We start from the raw sequence: 24,193 nt of genomic DNA, 5'->3' as shown, positions 1-24,193 counted from the left end.
ATATTTGATAACTATGGGCTTCAAGTTGGTAATTAATATTTTTCTCCGAGATTTGATATTATCTCTTTTAAAATTATAAATATGCATGCTGTTGCTTCCGTAACAAAGCAAACAGGAAAAATAAAGAAATAAAGCATTCAAAAGTGAACAATTTAACGTTGAGCAAAGCACAACATGTTAAAATAAATAAATAGTAGTTAGTCATGAAAGTGTCCTGTGTGAGTCAGTAAAGCTACTCAAAATATATTAGAAAAAGTTCAATCAGACAGAATCGAGTTTTAACTTTGGATTTTTAATAAATCGTTATTACTCGCTAGCTAATACTATTCATAGGAGAGTGGTGATCACTCTAAAGCCACTGCATTAAATTTTTAAATTTCGGAGAAAAAAAAGCATTAATATATGAACAATTTAACGTGAGAAAAGCAAAGCATTGCGAAACGTTAAAATAAATAAATAGCAATTACAAAGCGTCCGATGTGCATTACATTACTTTTATTTACTCATTAATATTCATTTTTTTTCTTCATGAAATTGCATTTCACTAAAAATATTTTTTTCTTTATTTTGTTAATAAAACTTTTAAGTGAACTAAAAGTGTATTCGAACTTAAAAAGTTTCCTAGAAATACAAAAACTGTGCAAATACCATATTTCATTCAAAACATTTACATATTTTACTTTTGTTTTTTAAATAATATTTACAATAAGAATAAGAATTTATAGTAATAATTTATAATAATGCAATTGCTTAGTTTAAAAAATCTTGAAAGTGGGTTCTGAAAATGCATGAGGGAAGGAAGTCGTTAACAAATCCATTTCCCCAAATTTCAATTCTTTTATTTATTTATTTATTTTTATTTATTTATCTTCGTGTATTTTAGTCATTTCTTATTTATATTTATTTTTCAAAGTGTGGAGCATCGTTTATACGACGCCGAAGGGACCACCGAAAAACGTCGAATAAACGATAACGTCGTATAATCAATTTTTACTTCTAAAACTGAAACTAACTCTGTTTTCAATTAATTTTAATGTTTAACGTGTTAATTTACATAAATTTCTAAATCAGACAAATCAAAACAAACAAATAACCAAAGGAGAAAAATTGCAGTGAGCCATTTGAATGTATGTTACCTTTAATTATATTTTCTTGCTATTATTCTCTACAATGCTTTGAATAGCGAGTTGAAGTTACTGCTTTCTATGATGCAATTTTAAATTTCTAATCTCGGCCAAATCTAATGGCTGAAGCGCACTTGTGCAATTTGCAGGAAAAAAGAGAGCTTTTACATTTTCCAAAATATTTAGTATCGATGGGTGCGCAGGACATTGGTCGATGAATAGAGCAATTTTTCGTTTTTTCCTCTTCATAACATTGTCTAGTTTTTTCAGTCATCTAGTAAAAATTACGGTCGTCATCCAAGCATTCTTGTTGACACCCTTTTCTGCATCATTCATGTTGGCAAATTCCGCCCTTTTTTAAAATACACAAGAAAAAATAAAAAATTAAATAAAGAACAAAATCTAAAAATCGACGTATAATCGATTCTGTGAGTCGTATAAACGATATATTTTTACATTAAAATGAATAGGAATGATTTGGGACCACACTAAAACGTCGTATAAATGTAAACGTCGTATAAGTGATCGTCGTATAAACGATGCTCCACTGAATATAGTTCGGAGAAGGGTGAATAAACTAATTAATTTCATGCAAATTTTTTTATTTTTTTCTGAATTTTATTTTTTTCTTGATTTCTTTATTTTTTTTACGAATTTTATTCATTAATTTATTTGACAAGTTAACTTCCCGGTAAAATTCATCAAATTGAATAGAAATACTTAAGAAAAAACAGAATATTTTTGAATTAAGAATTATTTTACGTTGAAATAAGTTTATGTCCGTAGAAAGTATGCGTATGAACTGAACTCCCCCCCCCCAATATCCTCCTTCACAGAACTGATTGCAAATTTAAAAGTACACGAGAGCTTCTTTTGTTCATCTTGTGCATGAACACCAATTAGTTTCGTTATCAGTTCTTAGTCAAATTCTTAAAATGTTTTGATATTCATTAAATCAATTTGGTGTTTTGAAGAGCTAAATATTTTATCAAGAGTAGATATTTTTAAAGTATTATTATTATCATTATTTAAACGAAGTGGGGTTTATTCATTAGTCTATTGTTTGGTTCTAAAACACAAAAAAACTTGAATTTCAGGTTCTCTTGTAGTTACCTACCACTAATCAAAAATAATTAATATAATAATAAAAAAGAGAATAGGTACTTAGGTATCTTATAAATTTTTTTAAGGATATTCATAAAGTTGAAGCATTAAGTTCTATTATTCGTAAAGTGAAGTAAACCATTTATAAAGTTTCATGTAACAAATCTATTTAAGAAAGGATTAATCAGGGAGGAAGGGATTATCTGCTAGGCTTAATCTTCTCTTATCAAGAGATTAAAAGTATCTCTTTTGACTGGTTTATGATTTTATTTTCATAGATTTTATGATGATTTGTTATATAAATTAATGATAACTATAAATTTATAAGAAATTAATTTCATAAATTACATTATTTATTGAAATGCTATTTAATTAATTATTTTCTATGTTTACTATCTAATTATCTAATATATACACTATCTGGAAGAAAGTAAAGGGACAACTGCAAAGTTTGGTGGAGGAGGATTGATGGTATGGGCCTGTTTCTCTAGGTATGGGGCTGGCCCACTAGTGAAGGTTGATGGTATGATGAATGCCGATGAATACGGTGACATTTTCGACAATCATGTCCTTCCTAAATTGTGGGCAACGTACGGTATGGATGATTGCTTGTATCAAGACGACAACGCAAGATCCCATGTTGCAAGGAGGACTCTTGATTGGTATGTGAACAACAACGTTAAACACATGGAGTGACCGGCCCAGAGCCCTGATCTTAACCCAATTTGACATGGGACGAATTAGATCGTCGGTTGAGGGCCTGCACCCCACTCCCCAAAAGCAAGCAAGAGCAATAGAACTTCCTGTTAAACATTTGGAAGGAAATTCCTCTAGCTACTATGGCTAATTTAGTGGAAAGCATGCCCAGAAGGGTTGCAACTGTGATCGCCGCCAAAGTAGGTCCTACCTTCCATTAATTTTAATAAATCTGCGTTTATGTCGTTATAGTGTCGTGTCCCGTCACTTTCTTCCAAATAGTGTATAATTCTCTTCCGTGGCTCCCAAATTTTGGCTGTATTTCTTTTCCGCTGGTGGCAACGTTTGTTTTGTTTTGTTTACGTTACTAATTCTCTTGCACGGCGAATCGAACAATGATTGCCTCTAAAATTGTCACATGCCAAATCTAGCTGAGGTGGCTCAACATATAGCGCTTTTAAAAACGGAAACTGAAATAACCAGAGAGCATCAGCTACGGTAATCTCATGCTATTTAGCTAGGCAGAAGTAAGTAGTCTTTGTCGATAGATCTCTATTTTAGTAATTTGTCGAAAGCGCTTTTTTTCACGAATTTATATATTACGAATTTATTTGACGATTTTTGATTTATATGATGAATTATACTAAAGCACATTTCTAATAGATTTAGCGAATTGCATGTCATTTATTTGAATTAAAATTTATTTTAATGTCTTAGTATTTACTAAAAATTTATAAGAAATTAATTTCATAAATTACATTATTTATTGAAATGTTATTCAATTAATTATTTTCTATGTTTACTATATAATTATATTGATAATTTTAGTTAGTGTTGATATTGTTTCGTAATAGTATTGACACAACTACACTAAGAGGATTGTTAACGCACATATTTCTTTAATACACCAATAAGCTCGCTCGTTTTGTGCCTCTTCTTTTTTCTTTTTTCTTTCCTTCTTTTTTTATCCTTTATTCTTTTCGTTTTTTCTTTTTATAGCTTTTTATAGCTTTTTAGGTCATGAATTGCTCTTCTTCACTTTCTAAAAACTTCGTAAGCTTACATAATTAACATTTATAACATATAATTATATTTAAAAGAGGAAAAAAATATCTGTTCGTGAAAAATTGTTTCTATTAGCCCGATATCCTCTCACGAAGAAAATCCTCATATGAGGGGTTTTTCATACTGAGGAGATAATATATTCTCCAAATTAAAACTATCAATTAAAGAGACAAAAACAATTAATTGTAATAATTTTTTTCACTTATTAGATTTTTCTCTTCTTAGTATTTAGTTCAAACAGAAAAAAAAAAAAACTTTCATGAAAGTATTTTCTGGATATCTGAAGAGCTTTTACTTACTTTTCCTGAGAGATTTTTTATTCAGTCTGCTAAGAGAACGTATTTCTTCTAGTTTCATAATTGTGTAAAGTATGCAATTAATAAAAAAGTTAACAAAATTGCTAATATATATATAAAAAATTTTTTATTTATTTATTTATTTTTTTGAGAGAGAAAAAGTTAACTTAAAACTTAACAGTGCAGAAATACTTTGGTTTTTGAATTTTTGACGGCAATGAATATTTTTTTAAAATTCTGATACCTGAAAGTTTTTTTTTCGTGGAGCTGATTAATTTTTGCTTGCAATGAATTTAATTTAACTGATTTAATTGATTCTTAAATTTCGGAAAAGGAAAAAAATCAATGATTGAGATTACAATCCCCATTCAAAAAATAACTATTATAACCATAAAATAGCACTTTTTTATGATTATAATATCACTCGTTTTTTTATGGATTTCGTTTTTCTATCATGAATGTTAAAGCTGAAATATGTCGTGTAAAAGTAACACACGTAACAATAGAGTTGCCGTATTATTTTTTATATATTGATTGTATGTTAAGATTGTAATTTTTATTCTTCTCATTTTAATTGTGCTTCTAGCATAAGGAAAGTTTTGCAAACAGATGATTTTTTTTCTTAAAATTTTAGTTGGTAATTACATTTTTTCGGAAGTGAAGATGTGACATAAAAAGCTTGAAATAATCTTTTCATGTTATTTCTTGTCTGTAAACTTTTTCTTAATTTATTATTCTTAACAAAACGCTCTTTCTCACTCACACATATATATATATATATATATATATATATATATATATATATATATATATATATATATATATATATATATATATATATATATATATATATATATATATATATATATATATATATATATATATATATATATATATATATATATATACAAATATATACAAATATATATATATATAAATATATCAAACAAATTTTATTATATTAATATATATATAATAAAATTTATTTGATATTGTTTCTGTGGAACCAAAATATCGCATTCAATTTTTGGAAATACAATAATATGGTTCAAATTACTATCAAAGTTTGCATCAAATTTTAATTCTATCAACAATGAATCAACAAGATTCTAATTTAGTAGTACAATATTATTAAAGATAAAAATAATAGCCCAACTAAAGCAAAAGATAATTTTAATTTTCCCCCTTTTATTATAGTAAGTTTGGATCATAGATAAGTTTTATAAGATTTAAAATTCTAGGGAGATGCTTGTATGAAATGCTAAGGTGATGGTTGTATTCTTAAATTGATAACTATAATTATACAGAGTATCTTAAATGAAAATCTAAACACGCCATTTTTAGAGAGTTGTAGATTTGTTACGTTTGCCAATTTTTTAGTATTTCAAATAAAATTTATAAGGATTTTTAACAAAAATCTGAATCTAAGTGAGACAAAAAAGAAAAAAAAAGTATGACACACGCAAGGCAAGCAATAAAATACAAAAAATTTTATTAAAATTAATTTCAAAACTCCTTCAAATTGACATGTAATTTTCGTCGTTTTCATCTCACTCTAATTGTGATTAAATTGAACATTGAATAGGATGAGCATGAAAAATATTAAAAGTGAAATAATGAAATCCTTTTAATTATAATAATAACATATAATCATTTACAAATAAACTGCATAGTGTATAATTCAGTGACATGTTCACTAAAGATCTTGTCCACGAAATTAAAAAACATAATTCTAAAAAACATAATTTTCATATTAGTGTTTTTACTGAATCCAAAGATCGAAATTTCTTTTTCTATCTTAATCCTTCTTTTTCCACTTTTTTGTCTATGATGTAAGTATGATCTCGATCAGACAGTTACTGATCTCGCATAAAAGATCTCAATCAAAATCTGAAAATAAAAAAATAAAAAATTAGAAATGAAAATTAAATACAACTTGTCACCTCAACATTTAGAGAGGTTTATTTCAACAATTAGGGAGGTTTTAGGAACAAGTTTTAATTTATTTGCGCAATAAATAATGTAGAAAAATATTTAAATATTGCGTGATCAACAATATTTTATACACATGAGTTTTGTAAAAAAGAATTTCAGAAACTTATCTGGCACAAAGTTTCTGAACAGAAACCTTTTCCCACCCTTTAACTTTCAATTGGAGGACCATCTCATAAATCGAGATACTGTTTTGGTATGAACGCCATTCCCAGATTGGAATAGATGCTCATAAATTAAACTATTTCGAAAAGTCCTTTAAATTATTTTCGAAAATTAATGCGAATTAATAAAAGTAATTTTTGTAATTAAATAGTAATTTTTGTCTTGAGCGAAAAATTCGCGCTGACAGATAAGAAATTTTTCCTTGTTAAAAAACTCAGAAAAAGATACTGAGATCGCCGTGCATCAAACAAGATTTAAACAGAACATGGTTTGAACAGTACAAATAAAAAAGAGGAAGAAAATTATACAGCTTTTAATGTGTTATTCAGATTTTCGAGTATTAATATGTAATTCACTAGCATTACGATATTTAAAGTTAAGAGTATCAGTCCCAAAAATGTAATTCATTTGAAAAAAATTCCTTTTTTCCGCCCAATTTTGATTTCAGGAATTTGGTTAGATGACAGGTCAAATTTTTGGACCCCTTAACATTAATATTACACGGTCGTTAAGAGGTCGTACTTTAAGTTTTAGTTCTCAAGCACCATTCGACTAACTTTTTTCAAATTTTCGACTTTGTCATAAAAGAGTTCAAAAAGTTTTTGACGTAATTTTTTCAGTACAAATGTCTTTGGTTAAACAAATTTTACGTTCGTGTGGAAAATATTTGAAAATCATATTACTAATTCTAGAGAGATGGTGAAATAAGCAAAAAGATAAGTTAACAATCAGTTTCCTAGCCAAACTAGTGAGAAGACCATATATTTTCAAATTGCTGAACTCCCCCCCCCCCTTATATATTTTTGTAGGTTCTAAAACCCAAAGATTTCAACAGAAAAGAAGCATATTTATTAAGATAAAGTGCGTTTTTATGCTTTATTTCATTATCTTCTCCAATTTAATCACCAATTTAAATAGAGTTACCAATGTGAGCCTTTTAATCCATTTATATTGTTTTTCGTGAAAATTCAATTACTGGAACAAAGGTTTTCTGGGTGTCCTGTTACTAATTTTACGAACTGTACTTAGAATAAGGGAGCAAAACAATAATTTATTTAAAACTTTGATGAAAAAATTTTGCTGTCTTCATACTTGACATTATACGCACTTAATTACGCAGAAATATATACGTGTGAGCTGGCTAGCAACACGTTTGGCGCAAGAGGAATATGCTTGCACAATTGGCACCCAACCATTCACCTGTTTGACTAAATTTAAGACTTAAGAGAAAATATTTTGCAGCATTCTTACTTCTTATTTTATATTTCATAACTTTTTAAATTTTTATTTTAAAAATGGTGTATTGCCACTTAAGAGTCACTACCATATTTTTTTTTATTGATAGATGTGAGGGAATTTTTTGTTGCTCCGTCAGAATCCGCCAATCGTATAGTGTAATACATGAATGTTCATTTGGGTCAATATTGAATGAATAAAACAATTAAGTTTCCAGGAAATAATGTACAAATCGTTGAATGTAAATTTAGGTTTTATTAGTCATAATTTAAGATTTCGATAGTGGCCACATCTTCATCCTAAATAAGAAATCCCTTAAAGGGATGAAATAATAATACTCTCTATTGAGATCATAAAGCCAGAACAACATTTTTGACGGTTAGAAAATTGAGACTGGGAGGCCCCCCAAAGGGCTCCCAGCCTCCACAAATTTGAAATTAAAAGTGAATATATTTATTCTCAACGGACAGAGAAAGTATGGGTAGGAGATCCAAAATTTGGCGATTTATCAAAATATATCATAGCCAAAAACAAAGCCAACTAGCATATCCACATGGGTTTAAAAGAACACTTTGGCGATCACGAGTCGCCAACAAATTTATGTGAATTATTACAACCATGCAACTGAAACATTTTTGCGGTTAGAAATTAGAATAAAAAGTTATAAATAGATTTTTGTTTTGGATTAGTAATGAAATAAAAAGTATCCGTTACATTGATCTATAAGAGAAGAAATAAATATTTTATGTTCGTTTAAAAAGATTAAGTTTTTGATTTATTTTTAAATGTAATTCTTCTATTAATAAAAAAAAAAGCTTAAATAATGAAAGATATTTTAAAAGATAGAAAATAAATATGTAATGCCAATTCTGCCATCACAATTGATATCTCTGAATATATTTTATTCTAAAATAGCTTTTTTTTATTCAAATATATTCTACTCAAAATTAACTTTTTGTAATTTTTTCAGAATGCTCTTACGTAAAATGTGTCTTAAAATTTATTTTGTTTATAATTTATAAATTAGTACTTATATGGCTCATAGTTTGACATGAAATGTCTTGATTACAAAAAATATGAAAAAAGAAAAAAAAAAAAAGAATAGTATTAATACATGAAACATAACACCAACTTACTCATTTTCGGCAACTTCTTTTGTGAGATTTAGTCCGCTCGGAAATAGAGATAAAATATGATGCAAAATCCTAAAAAAAAAAAAAAATTCCATTATTTATTTTCAGAATCACTCAAGGTAGAGAATTATTTTCCTTAATCTGATCATACAAAAAAAAAAAAATAAATAAATAAATAAATAAATAAAAATAACAATTGGTATACTCTTTTTTTCTTCTTTTCCTTTCTGTAAACAAGAAAATTAAAAACTTTCAATTTTTTTCAATTATTGAATTTTTATTTGTTAAAAGTAATCATAATAGTTCAAAAGGGTGATCTCAACGTAATAATCAATTAACAATAAATATTGATTTAGTAATAGTATTAGACCAAAATTTTATTTTCCTAACTATTAAGACAGAGAAATGCGGTGTTGTTTGGTGTTGTTTTTGTAGTTGATTGTGTGCTTATATGCTTTATAGTAAACAAAACGTATAATTGAACTAAATTCAGATAATCTAGAAAAAAAAAATAAAAATTAAGAAAAGAATATGTAAAAATTATGATTTTTTTAAAAATTGTTTTTATCGTTGCTGATTTTTTTCCCTCTCTTTATGGAAAACTTCCTGATGAGTTTCTATTTAATGACAATGAAAAAATAATTTATACATAACTAAATATTTTGTATGCATAATTATCCTTTCGATTTTACTTTCTCCATTAATTTGGGAATAAAAAATACTTCTGTAATAAAAACTGAGTAATAAATTTACAAGTTCTCTTATAAAAATACTCGAGAAAAAAGTTGTTAAAGTTGTTTTTAGAAGGAAAGCATCATCTATTTCGTACTAAAGGCCTATTTATTTCGAGAACGAGTTGTGCTAATTTAGTACGAAAAGACACTTACAAATACAAATAAATGTCTGGTCATTCTCATAAAACTAAGAAAATTTATAAACAATCCTCTTCATTGTTTGAAAACTTTAATTTATCCTAGGAACTGCCAAGTAGAGACAAAACTATTTTAAAATTAAAGTTAATGTAACTAAATAAAATGAATAACTGAAACAATTGAATGCGGTGTTGATTTCATAAAATAATTAACTGAATAATTAAAAAATAATGTCTTACGTTTTCTTTTTCATCTGCCCGCTTTCTTTTACGTTGACGTTTACTAACCTGAAAGAAAAACAAGTGTTAAGTGAGAATTATACAAGATTTTTTTCAAAGAAAAAGTAATTTTAAATGAAAAACATTTTTTTTCCAAATATCTTCAAGGTATTATTGAAACTGGTTTTTAAAAAATAAGATCAAAAGTATAGATATTTATTTAAAAAAGTATTATATTTATTTTTTAAAAATACTTAAATTTTTATGTGCAAAATATTTTAATATATTTTCAAGAAAGAAGTTTTAAATGAATTACACCAGGGAACTAATTTTTTTTTTTACCATTTAAGCAAATACTTCATCTTGACTAATTTTGGTGTGGGGTTTCCTAATTTGAAATTAGATTTGCTTCTAAACGTATACTTTTTAATGATATTTTTAGCCTACTTTTGTCGACGTGTACAAAATTGAAAACGTTGCAATTAACATGGAGTCACATAAATGTTCAGCAAACTTCCGGGAGTGCTATCAGGATAAAAACTGAATAAAAGCCCATTCCCGAAAACGGTTATGGTGTGCGGCGAAAGGCGCAACCCCTATTATTATCTGTTCAGAAGCATACGAGGAAACATCGCATATTAGAGAAATCGCCCCTAGCTGCACATGATGACATTTCCGGGCATGTGTTTGTATTATGTAATTTTAATCCTGATAATGGGCCCTAAACCTCCTAGAAATTCATATAAACCCTAGTTACATATAGCGCTTTAAAACTTGAACATTACAACAAAACATAGACTAAAAAGTAGCTAAGAAAAAAAATGTACCGATTGCCGATTTAAAATAAGCGATGCGAAGGTATACAAGACCTGTTAAAAATATCCTCTGCAGCAGAAAATACGAAACATTTGTTTCCTATTTTTATTAAGTTTGCTAGAGCATCTTAACAAAATTATTTATTACTTGATAGAAATCAGTATCAATTTTTTTAAAAACAAGAAAATCGAGTGTAAGTTGTTGTGTAAGAATGATTTTTTTAAAAATAAACTGTTTCTTAATGATGGGTACAGGTAATTACCATAGCATCAATAAAATAAAACATTGATTTAGAATTTACTATGCACACACATATATTCATATACACTTAAACATATACAATGGTGAAAAACTGCTGCATGAAATTATCTATATCTCACTTAAATCAGTAAAAAATATATGTTTTTCAATATGAGGTAAAAAAAAATTTAATACTTGTTGAGCTAATAACAAGTATTAAATTTTTTTTATTAATCATTGATTTTTTAATATTAACTAGAAATATTTGCTAATCTACTAAACCAATTCATTGTCAGTAATGTTATCATTTTAAATTCAGTTCTATACAGTTATCTTTTGACAATTCTTACAAAACCAAAACCTAACTATAAAAAATTATATAATCATCTCATGCACTTACATTAAAAAATATGAAATAATTTTTTTAACTTACCGATTTAGTCGACTCTTCAGCATTTGGTTGGCTGGTCAGCTCAAATACTTCCGGTTTTTCAGCAAATTTCTAAAAAAAGAAGTTAATACACATTATTAACATATTTATATTATTTTATGTACATATTTACATTTTATCATCAGTATTAAAGCACTTTTTTTTTTAATTTGTGACTTCAATGCGTCTTTAACGCTGTGACAGATGTTCTTAAAGTATGTAGTAAAGATCAAGGACTATCTTGCATGTAAAAACAAAATGGATAAGTCTTTTCTATCATTATTATTTGAAATGCATGTCTTACTTGCTGAATTGTACTTTCCAAACACAATCAGATTCACTTTAAATTTATGTACAGTAATGTTATCATTTTAAATTCAGTTCTATTCAGTTATCTTTTGACAATTCTTATAAAACCAAAACATAACTATAGAAAATTATATAATCATCTCATGCACTTGCATTATAAAATATGAAATAATTTTTTGAACTTACCAATTTGGTCGACTCTTCAGCATTTGGTTGGCTGGTCAGCTCAAATACTTCCGGTTTTTCAGCAAATTTCTAAAAAAAAATAAATAAATTTAATACACATTATTAACATATTTATATTTTTTATATACATATTTACATTTCATCATCAGTATTAAAAAACTTTTTTTTTTTTAAATTTGTGACTGCAATGCGTCTTTAACGCTGTGACGGGTGTTCTTACAGTATGTAATAAAGACCAAGGACTATCTTGCATGTAAAAACAAAATGGATAAGTCTTTTCTATTATTATTATTTGAAATGCATGTCTTACTTGCTGAATTGTACTTTCCAAACACAATCAGATTCACTTAAAATTTATGTACAGTAATGTTACCATTTTAAATTCAGTTCTATACAGATATCTTTTGACAATTCTTACAAAACCAAAACGTAACTATAAAAAATTATATAATCATCTCATGCACTTACATTAAAAAATATGAAATAATTTTTTTAACTTACCGATTTAGTCGACTCTTCAGCATTTGGTTGGCTGGTCAGCTCAAATACTTCCGGTTTTTCAGCAAATTTCTAAAAAAAGAAATTAATACACATTATTAACATATTTATATTATTTTATGTACATATTTACATTTTATCATCAGTATTAAAGCACTTTTTTTTTTAATTTGTGACTTCAATGCGTCTTTAACGCTGTGACAGATGTTCTTAAAGTATGTAGTAAAGATCAAGGACTATCTTGCATGTAAAAACAAAATGGATAAATCTTTTCTATCATTATTATTTGAAATGCATGTCTTACTTGCTGAATAGTACTTTCCAAACACAATCAGATTCACTTTAAATTTATGAACAGTAATGTTATAATTTTAAATTCAGTTCTATTCAGTTATCTTTTGACAATTCTTATAAAACCAAAACATAACTATAGAAAATTATATAATCATCTCATGCACTTGCATCATAAAATATGAAATAATTTTTTGAACTTACCAATTTGGTCGACTCTTCAGCATTTGGTTGGCTGGTCAGCTCAAATACTTCCGGTTTTTCAGCAAATTTCTAAAAAAAATAAATAAATTTAATACACATTATTAACATATTTATATTTTTTTATATTCATATTTACATTTCATTATCAGTATTTAAAAACTTTTTTTTTTTTTAAAAATTTGTGACTTCAATGCGTCTTTAACGCTGTGACGGGTGTTCTTAAAGTATGTAATAAAGACCAAGGACTATCTTGCATGTAAAAACAAAATGGATAAGTCTTTTCTATTATTATTATTTGAAATGCATGTCTTAATTGCTGAATTGTACTTTCCAAACACAATCAGATTCACTTAAAATTTATGTACAGTAATGTTACCATTTTAAATTCAGTTCTATACAGATATCTTTTGACAATTCTTACAAAACCAAAACGTAACTATAAAAAATTATATAATCATCTCATGCACTTACATTAAAAAATATGAAATAATTTTTATAATTTACCGATTTGGTCGACTGTTCAGCATTTGGTCGGCTGGTCAGCTCAAATACTTCCGGTTTTTCAGCAAATTTCTAAAAAAAAGAAAAGTTAATACATATTATTAACATATTTATATTTTTTTATATACATATTAACATTTTATCATCAGTATTAAAACACATTTTTTTTTAAATTTGTCACTCCAATGCGTTTTTAACGCTGTGACAGGTGTTCTTAAAGTATGTAATAAAGATCAAGAAACATCTTGCATGTATAAACAAAATGGATAAGTCTTTTCTATTATTATTATTTGAAATACACATCTTAATTGCTAAATTGTATTTTCTAAACATAATCAGTTTCACTTAAAACTTGATCAGATAAAAAATAAACGCTAAAATATTTAAATAGTAATTGTTCTGAAATAGCTTTTAGTTCATTATTTAAAATTAAACATTCCGAGCAAGACATCTTAAGCACAAAGGATCTTTAAAAAATGCTTAAAAAGAGAGAGAAATGATGCTCACCTTCTCATTGCTGGTTACCTCGATTTCCATGCCAACATCCATAAAATCTAAAATCACTTCGTCCGATGGAAAATCAACCTATCAAAGAGTTAAATAAAATGTATCCTTGTTTAATAAATAGACAGCTTGTTGAACTTAAGTTTTAGGCTCTAAAGGTGCATTTTGTTTTACTCTTTTAGACTTATATTAAACTTATCAAGTTTTCAATATGAGGTACAATTTTTTAAATACTTGTTGACCAATTCATTGTCAATAATGTTATCATGTTAAATTTAGTTTGAAAATTGACAATTCTTATAAAATTGATAATGGGATTGACAATTCTTATGAAATTCTTATAAATTGACAATTCTTATATTCTTTTGACAATTCTTATAAAACCGAACTATAAAAATATACAAAAATCTTATGCCTCTTTACACTATAAAATATGAGGGACTTTTTTTTTAACTTACCGATTTTAGTGCCTGTTCAGCATATGATTCACCATTCAGAACTAAAACTTCCGGTGTTTTAACAAATTTCTGAAATAAATAAATAAATAATACATTTACATGAGATAGCTTACGTGAAGAAAAATATGAAATAAGTAATTATAGAATTCAAAGCTAACTGGAAATAAATAAATTTTACTACTTGCCGATTTTTCAGACTTTTCTGCATTCTTCATCTCTTTCCTAAAATCTCCCTCTTCCTCAACTTCTTCCTAAAAAAAGAAAAATTTTCATGAGTAAATAGATTACGTATGATGCAGGAAATTCTAATCTCTATAATATATAGTGAATATATCTAATATTCACTATATATTATTAGTGAATATTAGATATTCATCTAAATATATCACATAGTCTAAAAATCTTTGATTAAATATGTGTTGGGAATAATTGAAAAAATCATTAGAAATACGTTTGAACCTTCGCACTTGGGGCTCATTTCAATTAAATAAATAAGAGAAAATTATGTCAACAATATATTTTAAACTTACCGACTTGGTGGGCATCTCAGTATCCGTTAACTTCTTTAAAAGAGCTTCTTGTTCCATTACTAGTTTCTAAATAAAGAAAAAATATTTATCAGATGATAATCGGCACTTTCAAAACAAAAAATAATAAAAAAATGTTCATACAAAAAATAAAATATCTCGCTCAATTCGAAAAATATTGAAGTATTTAGAGTTGAATAAAAGATTCAAATTAATTCAGTTCAATATTATTCTAAAAATATATTAATATTGAATTACATAGAGTTTAATAAAGGATTTAAAATGCCTTATGATTTTATTCTATTTAGAAACTTTGAATGTTAAAACTAAAACATAACTATCCATTCGAAAAGTTTTGAAATATTTAGAACTTAATAGAAGATTTAAATCGCGTTAAAATATTATTTACGTTTCTATTAGAATTTTTACATGCTAATTCCAGAGAAAGACATTAAGTATAACAATATTTAATTTTATTTTATAACCGCCGTCAAACAGCCGACCCACTTTTTAGGTTTACGACTACTAATGTTCCACTCCGAAGACTACGAGAAGCTTTCACAGTTAGCCTGACGGCAAAGAAATTCTAACCCATTCCGTCTAACACTGAGGATATTTCATGTCAGCACTGTGGTCGGTGCAAGCTGGATGCGGAATTGGTATTGACAGCCATCGATGGGATTCGAACCCGCGTCACCTCATTTGAAGGCGTACGCTCTGCCCCTCAGTAATAGTGACTCAAGTATGACAATATTGCCAAAAATAGGGAAAAGTAAAATAATATAATTTTATTCATTTTTAAATGAAAAGTAGAAAAATAACTAAATTTTGCTAAATAGCAGCATTGTTTTTAAAATTTATTGACTAAAGATACCTCTCGATCATTTCGTATTCTGCACAGCTCTGAATAAAGCGGGTCTTTCAAAACTTCCTATAAAAAGATAAACATTTTTATAAATATAGACCAATTAATACAAAATAAATAAAATAGCAATTTAAAAAAAAATGTTTTTTCTTTTTTCTTTTTTAAGAAAACTAAGAAATAATTGTATTTGTGCCAGATAAAATTTTAAAACAGTAGGAAGATTCAGTTTCCTAACTTTCAAAAATAAAAAAGTTTCTGATTGATAGTTCATTCAATTGATCGGAAACAGGATATTAAAAGAAGTTTTTTTTTCTAATGTATGTATTTTATTTAGTGATAATCATGCCGATATGTTTTCCCTGTAAGAAATTCAGGATCAAATTACGGTAAAATGTATTGGATTAAAGCTGCTTTTTACCGTAACATTCATTTTTGCGGAAACAGGTTATGGAAGAAAATCTGATAATCCGTAATTACTAACACCCATAATCATCGTAAAATAGCTGAATAACTGTAATAAAATAAATATTACAGTAAAATTTACGATATAAATGGATCTTGTGATAGAAAAATTTTACGGATGATGTATCCAAAGTGCTGAAACTATAGCCATAGTTTCATCTCGAATATCTTACAGTGTTGTTGCAGTGGCCCGGGAAGACTAAAACTTTCATTGTCACTGGACAAGTAAAGATTTGAGAACTCTAGCTAGTTGTGAAATTTTCGAAACTTTGAGTTCTTGATTTCACTTTCCGAATAGGAATATATACAATAATAACAAAACTTTCAAACAAGACAATATATTTTAAATATTAAAATTTCGTGAAAAAAGTTTTTTGAAACAATACTTACATAATACTTGTCTGATTTCCTCATTTTCTTTTGAATTTCTGTTAGAATCTGTAAAATATGCGTTAATATTCGTATTAATAATTAATTAGGAAATAAAATAAAGTGAATAGTCAGTCTTTCAGAATATAAAATAAATAATACTTACGTAATTTTCTGTACTGTTATAAAGATCCACTTCCATGCGATTAATTTCCTAAATAAGCACATAAAAATAAAAAATAAAGTAAATTACTCAATGTTATTGTTAATTCAAGATAATAAATATATGTCATTTAACGGATAAAATTTTAAGTAAATGAATTTAGTTTGTGAAACTCATACTGTTTAAAATACTATATTGAAAATAAAATATTTTTTATAGCCTATTAAAAATCGAAATATATTCTTAACAGGCCTCTTTACTGTCGATCGAACTCAACTGTCAAAGAGGTAGAGATGGAGAGGAAAAATTCTAAACAAAAATTCAGTAAAACAATTGTTGAAAAATTGTTAAATAATAAACACTTATATATTTTTAAATTTTTTATAAATATCTTTGCTTTGAACAATTTAAGTTAAAAGAGTTTTTCAGCTGCAACAAACCGCTTTTAATCTGTTTAAACTGTGAAAAAAAATCAATTTTCTAAAAATCTAAAAACCGACAAATGTATAGTTTTAAGCTACAGACTAAACACCACAAATTTTATATTTTTATTGTTTTAAAGTTTTGTGGAAAGTTCTATAAAAGTTTTGAAAATTATAAAGCGCTATTTCTTCTAATCCAATAAAGCAATCCTTTCATTTTACACCGTTTTTGAAAGGTCGAATAATAAGTACTATGTTAAGCACAAAAGAATGCCAAGAAAACAAAAATTAAAAATTTAGCCTCAATTTCAAGATGGCGTTGGTCTCTTAACCTCAACATCTGATTCAAAATTTATTTTATTCTTTTGAATTAACGTTTAATTTTGAAGAAAGAGTTTAAGTTTTACACGGATATGGCTATGTCATGTTTACTGCAACATATGGAATATTCAGAAATCTATCAAAAACTATATATATATATATATATATATATATATATATATATATATATCTTTCAAAACACTAGAAGTTTCATCCAACCTACGGTTAATGTTTTCAATATAGTTATAGTAATATAGTAAACAACAAGTATCTCCAGCTCTTGACTTGCTTGACTTCCGGTTAGAAAGTTAGCAGCTGCTTACTACAGCTTATTCTGTGAAACTATAATTTCAAACAGATAGTTTTGTTTTCAATAAAAATAAATGATTTAGATGATTTCTGAACACAAATCAACTCTTTTTCATAAGATATTAAAAATATTAAGTAATTCTGGAGAGTTTAACATGAAAATTTTTATTAGTTATTTACGGATATACTACTAAAAAATATGCCATGGTTGCTAGATTTAGAATGAACTCGCTTTCTTTTTTGGCAGCCCTAATTTGGTCTCTTTTAACTTGTTTATTACTTCCTGTTCTTACATTTGTCATACATTTGTGTTAGCATATTGTTCCAGATGCGAGACTAAGCTCATTTTGCAAATTATCATTTAGGTTGACATTTTTAAAGTTAGTATAGTGGTGACAAGGTAATAAGTGTTTTAAAACGATTCTTTTCCTCAAATATTAATTCTTCAAATGTTAAGCTACACAGCAAGAGACAATTCGAGTTTAAGACTTAGTACTCTCTGCAAACACAAATAATAAATTAGGTAACAAGTACTATGTATGCAAGAAATACTACGCAAAAATGTCTCAAAGCACAATGATTATGTTGTGAGCCAAATACTCTCAAAATACACCAGGAAATTTACCCGAAAGTATAGACAGTAAAGAGCCTGCAGCTCTCCCTAGTGTAGAAAGCACCATCCATCCCCACCTCCCTTACTGGATTAATCTCTTATTAACAACAACCATATCGAATAACATAATTATATTTCAAATAGTTGATACTTACGTAAGCTTCCTGAATCTTCGAAACGTTCCGAGATGAATCCTTAAGCACTTCGGATTTCTGAAAAAAGGCAACTAATTAGAAATCTTTAAAGGATTAGTTTATGAAAAAAAAAGTCTTTTCTCATAGCATTCGATAAAAAATGTAGTTTATATAAACTAAGGAGTAGTTAAGGAGAAGAGTAATTTTTGAAAGAAAAGTTAATATTCCACATAAACAAACTTGTTTCGTATCTCTTAGTTAATTTGCATAAAAAGTACAAAAAAGTTAATTAATTAAATACTAATCTATTTACGTAATCTAAGAAAAGTAAAAAGATGCAAAAGTTCTAAATATATACGTTGTAAGATTTTCATTCCAAAATTAATGTAAAATTACCGGTAGCAGTCTGTTTATCCGAATAACCATATAGTTTATGGGTAAGATTTCCAAACCGTTCGCATTTGGTACGGTTAAAAAAACGTGAGTACAGAACTATATGGTTTTGTAACCATTTACGGATGACATAGTTTATAAACCAAAAAATTGAAAACTAAATGGACACTGTAGGTGCTGCACTATGATAGGACTACACTATTATCTAAACCAAAAAATGAAAACTAAACGGACACTGTAGGTGTTGCACTATTATATATAATGAGGAAAGAGTAGGAATAATAAAAACAAATATAATAGTGCTTAATAGAATAATAAAAATAATATTTAATAGAACCAGATTAATAATAATTCGTAATAATAATAATAGTAGGAATAATAAAAACAAATATAATAGTGCTTAATAGAATAATAAAAATAATATTTAATGGAACCAGATTAATAATAATTCGTAATAATAATAATAAGTAGTAATAATAACAACTTATAATAATTAATAACTAATAATAACAACAATAATAATAATTATTAGTAACAATAAAACGCTATGATCTAAAATTTCACGAGTGAAATGCTTACACAATCGATTTCAGGAGATGAATCATTCAATGAAGATGTTGAACTTGACTGATGAAATAAATAGAAAAAAAATATCTCTCTTTAAAAACATTATCAAAAAAGGAACTGAAATGCTATTCATATAAAATAATATAATTTGACTTCGCAAATATATTTTTCAAGAAAAAATTTAAAATTAAAATTATTTTTCATTTATTTTCAATCATATTTAATTTTATGAGAGAATAATACTTGCAAATTTGTTTACTGGAGATGCATCTTTTGAATAATAAATATACTCATTTATACTCATATTGATTCTCTCATTTATACTCATGTAAATTCACTTTCAAAGTAAAAAAAATTAAAAATGAAATAAAAAGGAAAAAAATTTAAAAAAAATTAAATAGCAATTTTAAGATTTTTCTCTAGAAAAGGGTTAGAATTAATAAATAATTCTTTAAACATCATATTCCCCAAGAAATATATTTGAAAATTTCGAAAGATCTTCATCTTCTCCTTATTTCTGGACACTGAATAAGGTTTTAACAAATTAAAACCAGTTTGATTGCCCGATGAAATTTCATAATAATTTCTGAGATTCGTGTAACACATTCCAATCAATATTCACTGGCAATCAAACAGGATTTGATGTTTCAAATATCGCATTCTAGTGCATTATCGATTCGTCAGATTTTTAAAACATTGAATAAATTTCGACTTCCTTCTCATCAATGACTCCAAATATATAATATAAAGACAATAAAAAAACCCATCTCGGATATAAAAAATAAAATAAAAAGGAAGAAGTTCGATTAATTTAGCTTAAACAAATTTTCATTATTTATGTAAAATCACATAAAGTGTTTCTTGAAGGATGGCACTTGTAATGAGGAGCTTTTTAATCTGTTTAGAAGGGGAAAAAAGTGTTATAAGTTGAAGACAACTTACCTGTTGAGAACTGGAAATCTCTAGTTTGATTCCTAAAGTGGTCCCATCATTAGTAACGTCCTATAAAAAAGATCACCAATATTTATTAAGTTGTAAAATAAATGACTCTCTGAATCATAGGTTTATAATTTATATTAGTGTTTACCTCTCATGAAACTCTGTCACGATATTCAAGTCTTAGAAAGCCTTGAAATTCATGCAACATTATTTTTAAAGATGAGAAACTAGAACTAATATTTGTTTACAAAAACTGAATATCGTTTTTATTAATGAAAGAGAAGAAGAAAAAAAAACAATGTAATGATCAGCTCTTCATATATATTTTACATACATGACTTTTATCTCTTTTAGTCTTTCACATCTTTTTAAAAATTTTCCTTTAATTTTAAATTTGTTTCATTGCTAGAGATTAATTTTCTTCTATGAAACAAATGAACCTTAGTTAAAAAGACAATTCTCACAAGCGGAGTTTTAATAACATCCACATGAATTCTTCTTGTGTGTTTATCAGCAGCCATATTCCGCCCTCTTAGACTCAACACGAACTCTTTGATCTATCCAAGTGATTATCATATTGTTCATTAAATATTTTAACAGTTGACAGTACCTTCTGAAATTTTTTGCAGGGTCGCCCTGCATGAAATTCAATTCAAAATTTATCGTGAGGAGAAATTCTACTTGTGTTTGGCGCATTTTAACAACAACAAAAATATAATAATATTATAAAATATTAAAACTTTCCTTTTCAAGATCATTATGGTTGAAAGGTGCCTTAAGATAAAAAATATACCCCCCCCCCTTATAAATAGTTGGCTTCGAAAAAATGTTTCAGATGGTGAAATGTTTCTACATACGAATGAAAATTTCTCTTTTTTTTCATAGTGTATTTTAAAAAGAGTGATTAAAATATGATTTCCTTTGATTATTCTTTCTATGTTTAAAAAATGCAAGGGTTCAAATTTCGTTTCTTCTGAAAAATTGTTTCAATTCCTATACATTTTAGAACCATAAATTACATTATTTTTAATATTTTTTCATTAGCGCAAAAAGCACCAACAACTTCTATGCCTTTAATCAAGAAAGAAGCTTAGGAAAAAATATTGTTTTAACCAGTGAAAAGCCTACTAATTAAAATATTTATTATGCCGAAATTTCCGGAATCCTAGAAGGTTATAAACAGCTTTTTTAAACTTCAAAAGTACTAGTTTCAAGAACAGCTTACAAACAAGGAATGTATATAGTTTCAAGTTATGAGAATGAAGAACCTGTGTTTTGAAAAACAATTATTATTTTGTGAAAAGGCTCCAAATTTTTATTTGCGTGTAATCCTTTTAAATTTTTTTGCGTATTTTACAATAAACTGAAAATGTGATGTACTTAAAATAATAGCACCAGAAAAATTTCGAATAATGAATATGTAATAAAAATATTGCTTTTTGTCAAATACCACCATTTACTAATTTGTAAAAAAATGAAAGTAATTTCTTCCAAACTGAGTAAAATTTTAATCTTTTTATCACGTAGTAAATCATGTTTGTAAAAAAGTTATTTAGTTTTATTGTAAATATTAATTCAGATGAGACAGAGTATATCAAGAAATTTCGTATCTTATTAAAATATTGAAAATTATGTTTAGATGATCCCAAATTTTTAAACTGTAAACATTCAGGCACATGCTAATATATTTTTTTATTTCAAATTTCTGTAAATTAAAAATAAGTTTGTATTGAATGCCCTCTCTTAGTAACAGAAACATAGTATCCATCATATTTTTGTGAGAATATTTCGTATTTTTTTAATAAATGCTGTGATATGTATAAAAAGCATAATATATTTAAATTTCAACATTTTGCATAAAAATTATTGCATTCTGTCAATGTATAAAAAAAAGTGATTGTAAATGAATAAATTATGTTTGAATATCGATCTGCACGTGTATATTTTTTGTAAATATTAACTTATGTTATTATTTTTACGTTTGTTAATTTCCTTCAAATTTAACGCCATATAATTAATATTGGAATGTTTCCTTAATTATAGATTGGGTGTTGACCAATCCAATATTTGCCTACTCTTTTATATAAAATTTTATTCGTGAAAGTAATTTTTTCATTTGTAAATATCAAAAAAAAATTTCAAAATATAGAGAAATAAGAATTTGCTTCAGCCCAAAATTAAAATTCTCCTTAAAACATTTGTGGTACTAACTCTATAGCATAGGTTGTTTCTTTAACGAATGAAACGCTAAAAAAAATTAATCTTACATTGCTTAATCAATCTTACATTAATCTTAAAATTAAAATATTTTTTAAGATCCAAAAAGCAGAGAAAGTTAGCATCATTATTAAATATTCATTAAAAAAAGAGTTGATTTATCGTTCATATTAAATGGACTGAAATAAAAAAAAAATGTTGTGTGTTTTAAATATTTCTGCTTATGATTAAAAATAGAAAAAGAACTTTTTCTGAAAGTTTTAAAACATTTGTGAATTTTCTAATTAGTTAAAAAATAGATTTCTGCATTTGAAAGAATTCCAATAATTTCTTAATATTCAAACAGACAATGTTTTTAAAAGAAGAGATAGAAAAAGATGATAGAGATTTTTGTCTGTAAATGTTGTTTACTCTCCCTTTTTAGCTATAATACTTGTTTAAATACACAAGCAAGGAATAAACTAATTATTAGATCTATTTTGAGAATAACAAAAGTCCCGATTTTAGAGGAGAAATCTTTAACAAATAGATTAATAAATTTTTATAAAGAAAATTTTAGTCTTAATAAATTAATACCAAAATTTCTTAGAATGCTTAACAAATAACAAATGTTTCAAAATGTCTTGTTATATGAGACTTTCTTTACTATCTATTAGTAATATTTATTGAAACAATCAAGAAAACTATTAAACTAATTAATAAAAATCTATATTTAAAAGAAATTCAGGAAATATTTCAAATTTAAATAATTTCCTAAAAATACGATAAAGTAATCATGACAATTTAGATTTCTTTTTAAAAAAAATATGGAGAAATAGTAAGTATAGATAATTTTTTCATATTTGTTTTTTCAAGGTAAAAAAAATGTTTTTTTAAAACATATCATTGTTTTAAATATTAATTTACTCAAAAAATTACCTCTCACTAATAAAATTAAATGAAAACAAGTTATTTACCTGTTGATGCTTAGGAGCTATTTTCGCATTTACGTGTATCCTTAGCGAGTTCATGGTAGGTAAAAAATTTACTCAAGTAAAACACTTTCAACACAAAAATATATATAACACGACAAAATATATCCTCTGGTGGGACTCACTCCTGAAACCCCTCCCCAAAATTCTCCCCCAAACTGCTCCCTCTGGTGGCCAACTTGTCAGCATTTCGAAATAAATAGAATATTCAGCATCTTGAAATTTAAAATATATCATCAAGCATTTGGCAGTTTTTCAGAAACCAAATCATATTTCAACAAAAGCAGTTTTTTTTATTCTCTCTTTCAGTTTTTGAACCCTTTTACCAGTTTTCGATTAGATTTTACGAAAATGACATCTTTATCAATAGTTTTAGGCAAAATAAAAGAAAGTAAAAAAAAAAAAAAAATGATTTTTCTGCTTAGTATTACATTATTAAATATTTTATTCAAAAAATATGTTAATTTTTTTAATGGCACTTTTGAGGGATTAACACTAAGCAGGTTTGCGGAAAGGTGTAAAAAATTTCCAATTATCATTGTTAGTTATAATATATATTTTTTTCTTTTTTAAATTTTTTTTT

At 26.4% G+C, this 24,193-nt stretch overlaps 1 protein-coding gene and 2 long non-coding RNA genes across 3 annotated transcripts; all 3 read right to left on the bottom strand.

The window, feature by feature from the left end:
* Positions 1 to 5,803: 5,803 nt before the first annotated feature.
* On the bottom strand, positions 5,804 to 9,971 carry LOC147814572 (uncharacterized). The gene is made up of 3 exons (XR_015430697.1): positions 9,923 to 9,971; positions 8,815 to 8,883; positions 5,804 to 6,175 (listed from the first exon to the last, which is right to left on the bottom strand). It is a non-coding gene; the product is annotated as an uncharacterized LOC147814572 (long non-coding RNA).
* A 3,408-nt stretch (positions 9,972 to 13,379) lies between these two features.
* Positions 13,380 to 14,408, bottom strand: LOC147814571 (uncharacterized). The gene is made up of 3 exons (XR_015430696.1): positions 14,339 to 14,408; positions 13,884 to 13,961; positions 13,380 to 13,448 (listed from the first exon to the last, which is right to left on the bottom strand). It is a non-coding gene; the product is annotated as an uncharacterized LOC147814571 (long non-coding RNA).
* A 25-nt stretch (positions 14,409 to 14,433) lies between these two features.
* LOC147814570 (uncharacterized) lies at positions 14,434 to 23,867 on the bottom strand. The gene is made up of 9 exons (XM_087156488.1): positions 23,596 to 23,867; positions 20,426 to 20,485; positions 19,496 to 19,543; positions 18,545 to 18,601; positions 16,728 to 16,775; positions 16,583 to 16,630; positions 15,740 to 15,796; positions 14,869 to 14,934; positions 14,434 to 14,589 (listed from the first exon to the last, which is right to left on the bottom strand). The coding sequence occupies exons 1-9, from the start codon at positions 23,647 to 23,649 to the stop codon at positions 14,434 to 14,436; spliced, it is 594 nt and encodes a 197-aa protein (XP_087012614.1). The 5' UTR covers positions 23,650 to 23,867.
* Between the last annotated feature and the right edge of the window lie 326 nt (positions 23,868 to 24,193).

Source organism: Parasteatoda tepidariorum, chromosome 2 (genome assembly GCF_982258835.1).
Source record: "Parasteatoda tepidariorum strain Cologne lab strain chromosome 2, Ptep-v5.0, whole genome shotgun sequence".
Taxonomy (NCBI): Eukaryota; Metazoa; Arthropoda; class Arachnida; order Araneae; family Theridiidae; genus Parasteatoda; species Parasteatoda tepidariorum.
Note: the sequence above shows the minus strand (reverse complement) of the source record. Positions and strands in the feature narration are given on the sequence as shown.

Excerpts from the sequence above, each read along its gene's own strand:
- LOC147814570 (XM_087156488.1), bottom strand. The coding sequence starts at position 23,649 with ATGAACTCGCTAAGGATACACGTAAATGCGAAAATAGCTCCTAAGCAT. Across the intron at positions 18,602-19,495 it reads CATCTCCTGAAATCGATTGT|AAATCCGAAGTGCTTAAGGA; the intron begins GTAAGCATTTCA and ends GCCTTTTTTCAG. Across the intron at positions 16,631-16,727 it reads ATAACAGTACAGAAAATTAC|ATTCTAACAGAAATTCAAAA; the intron begins GTAAGTATTATT and ends CATATTTTACAG.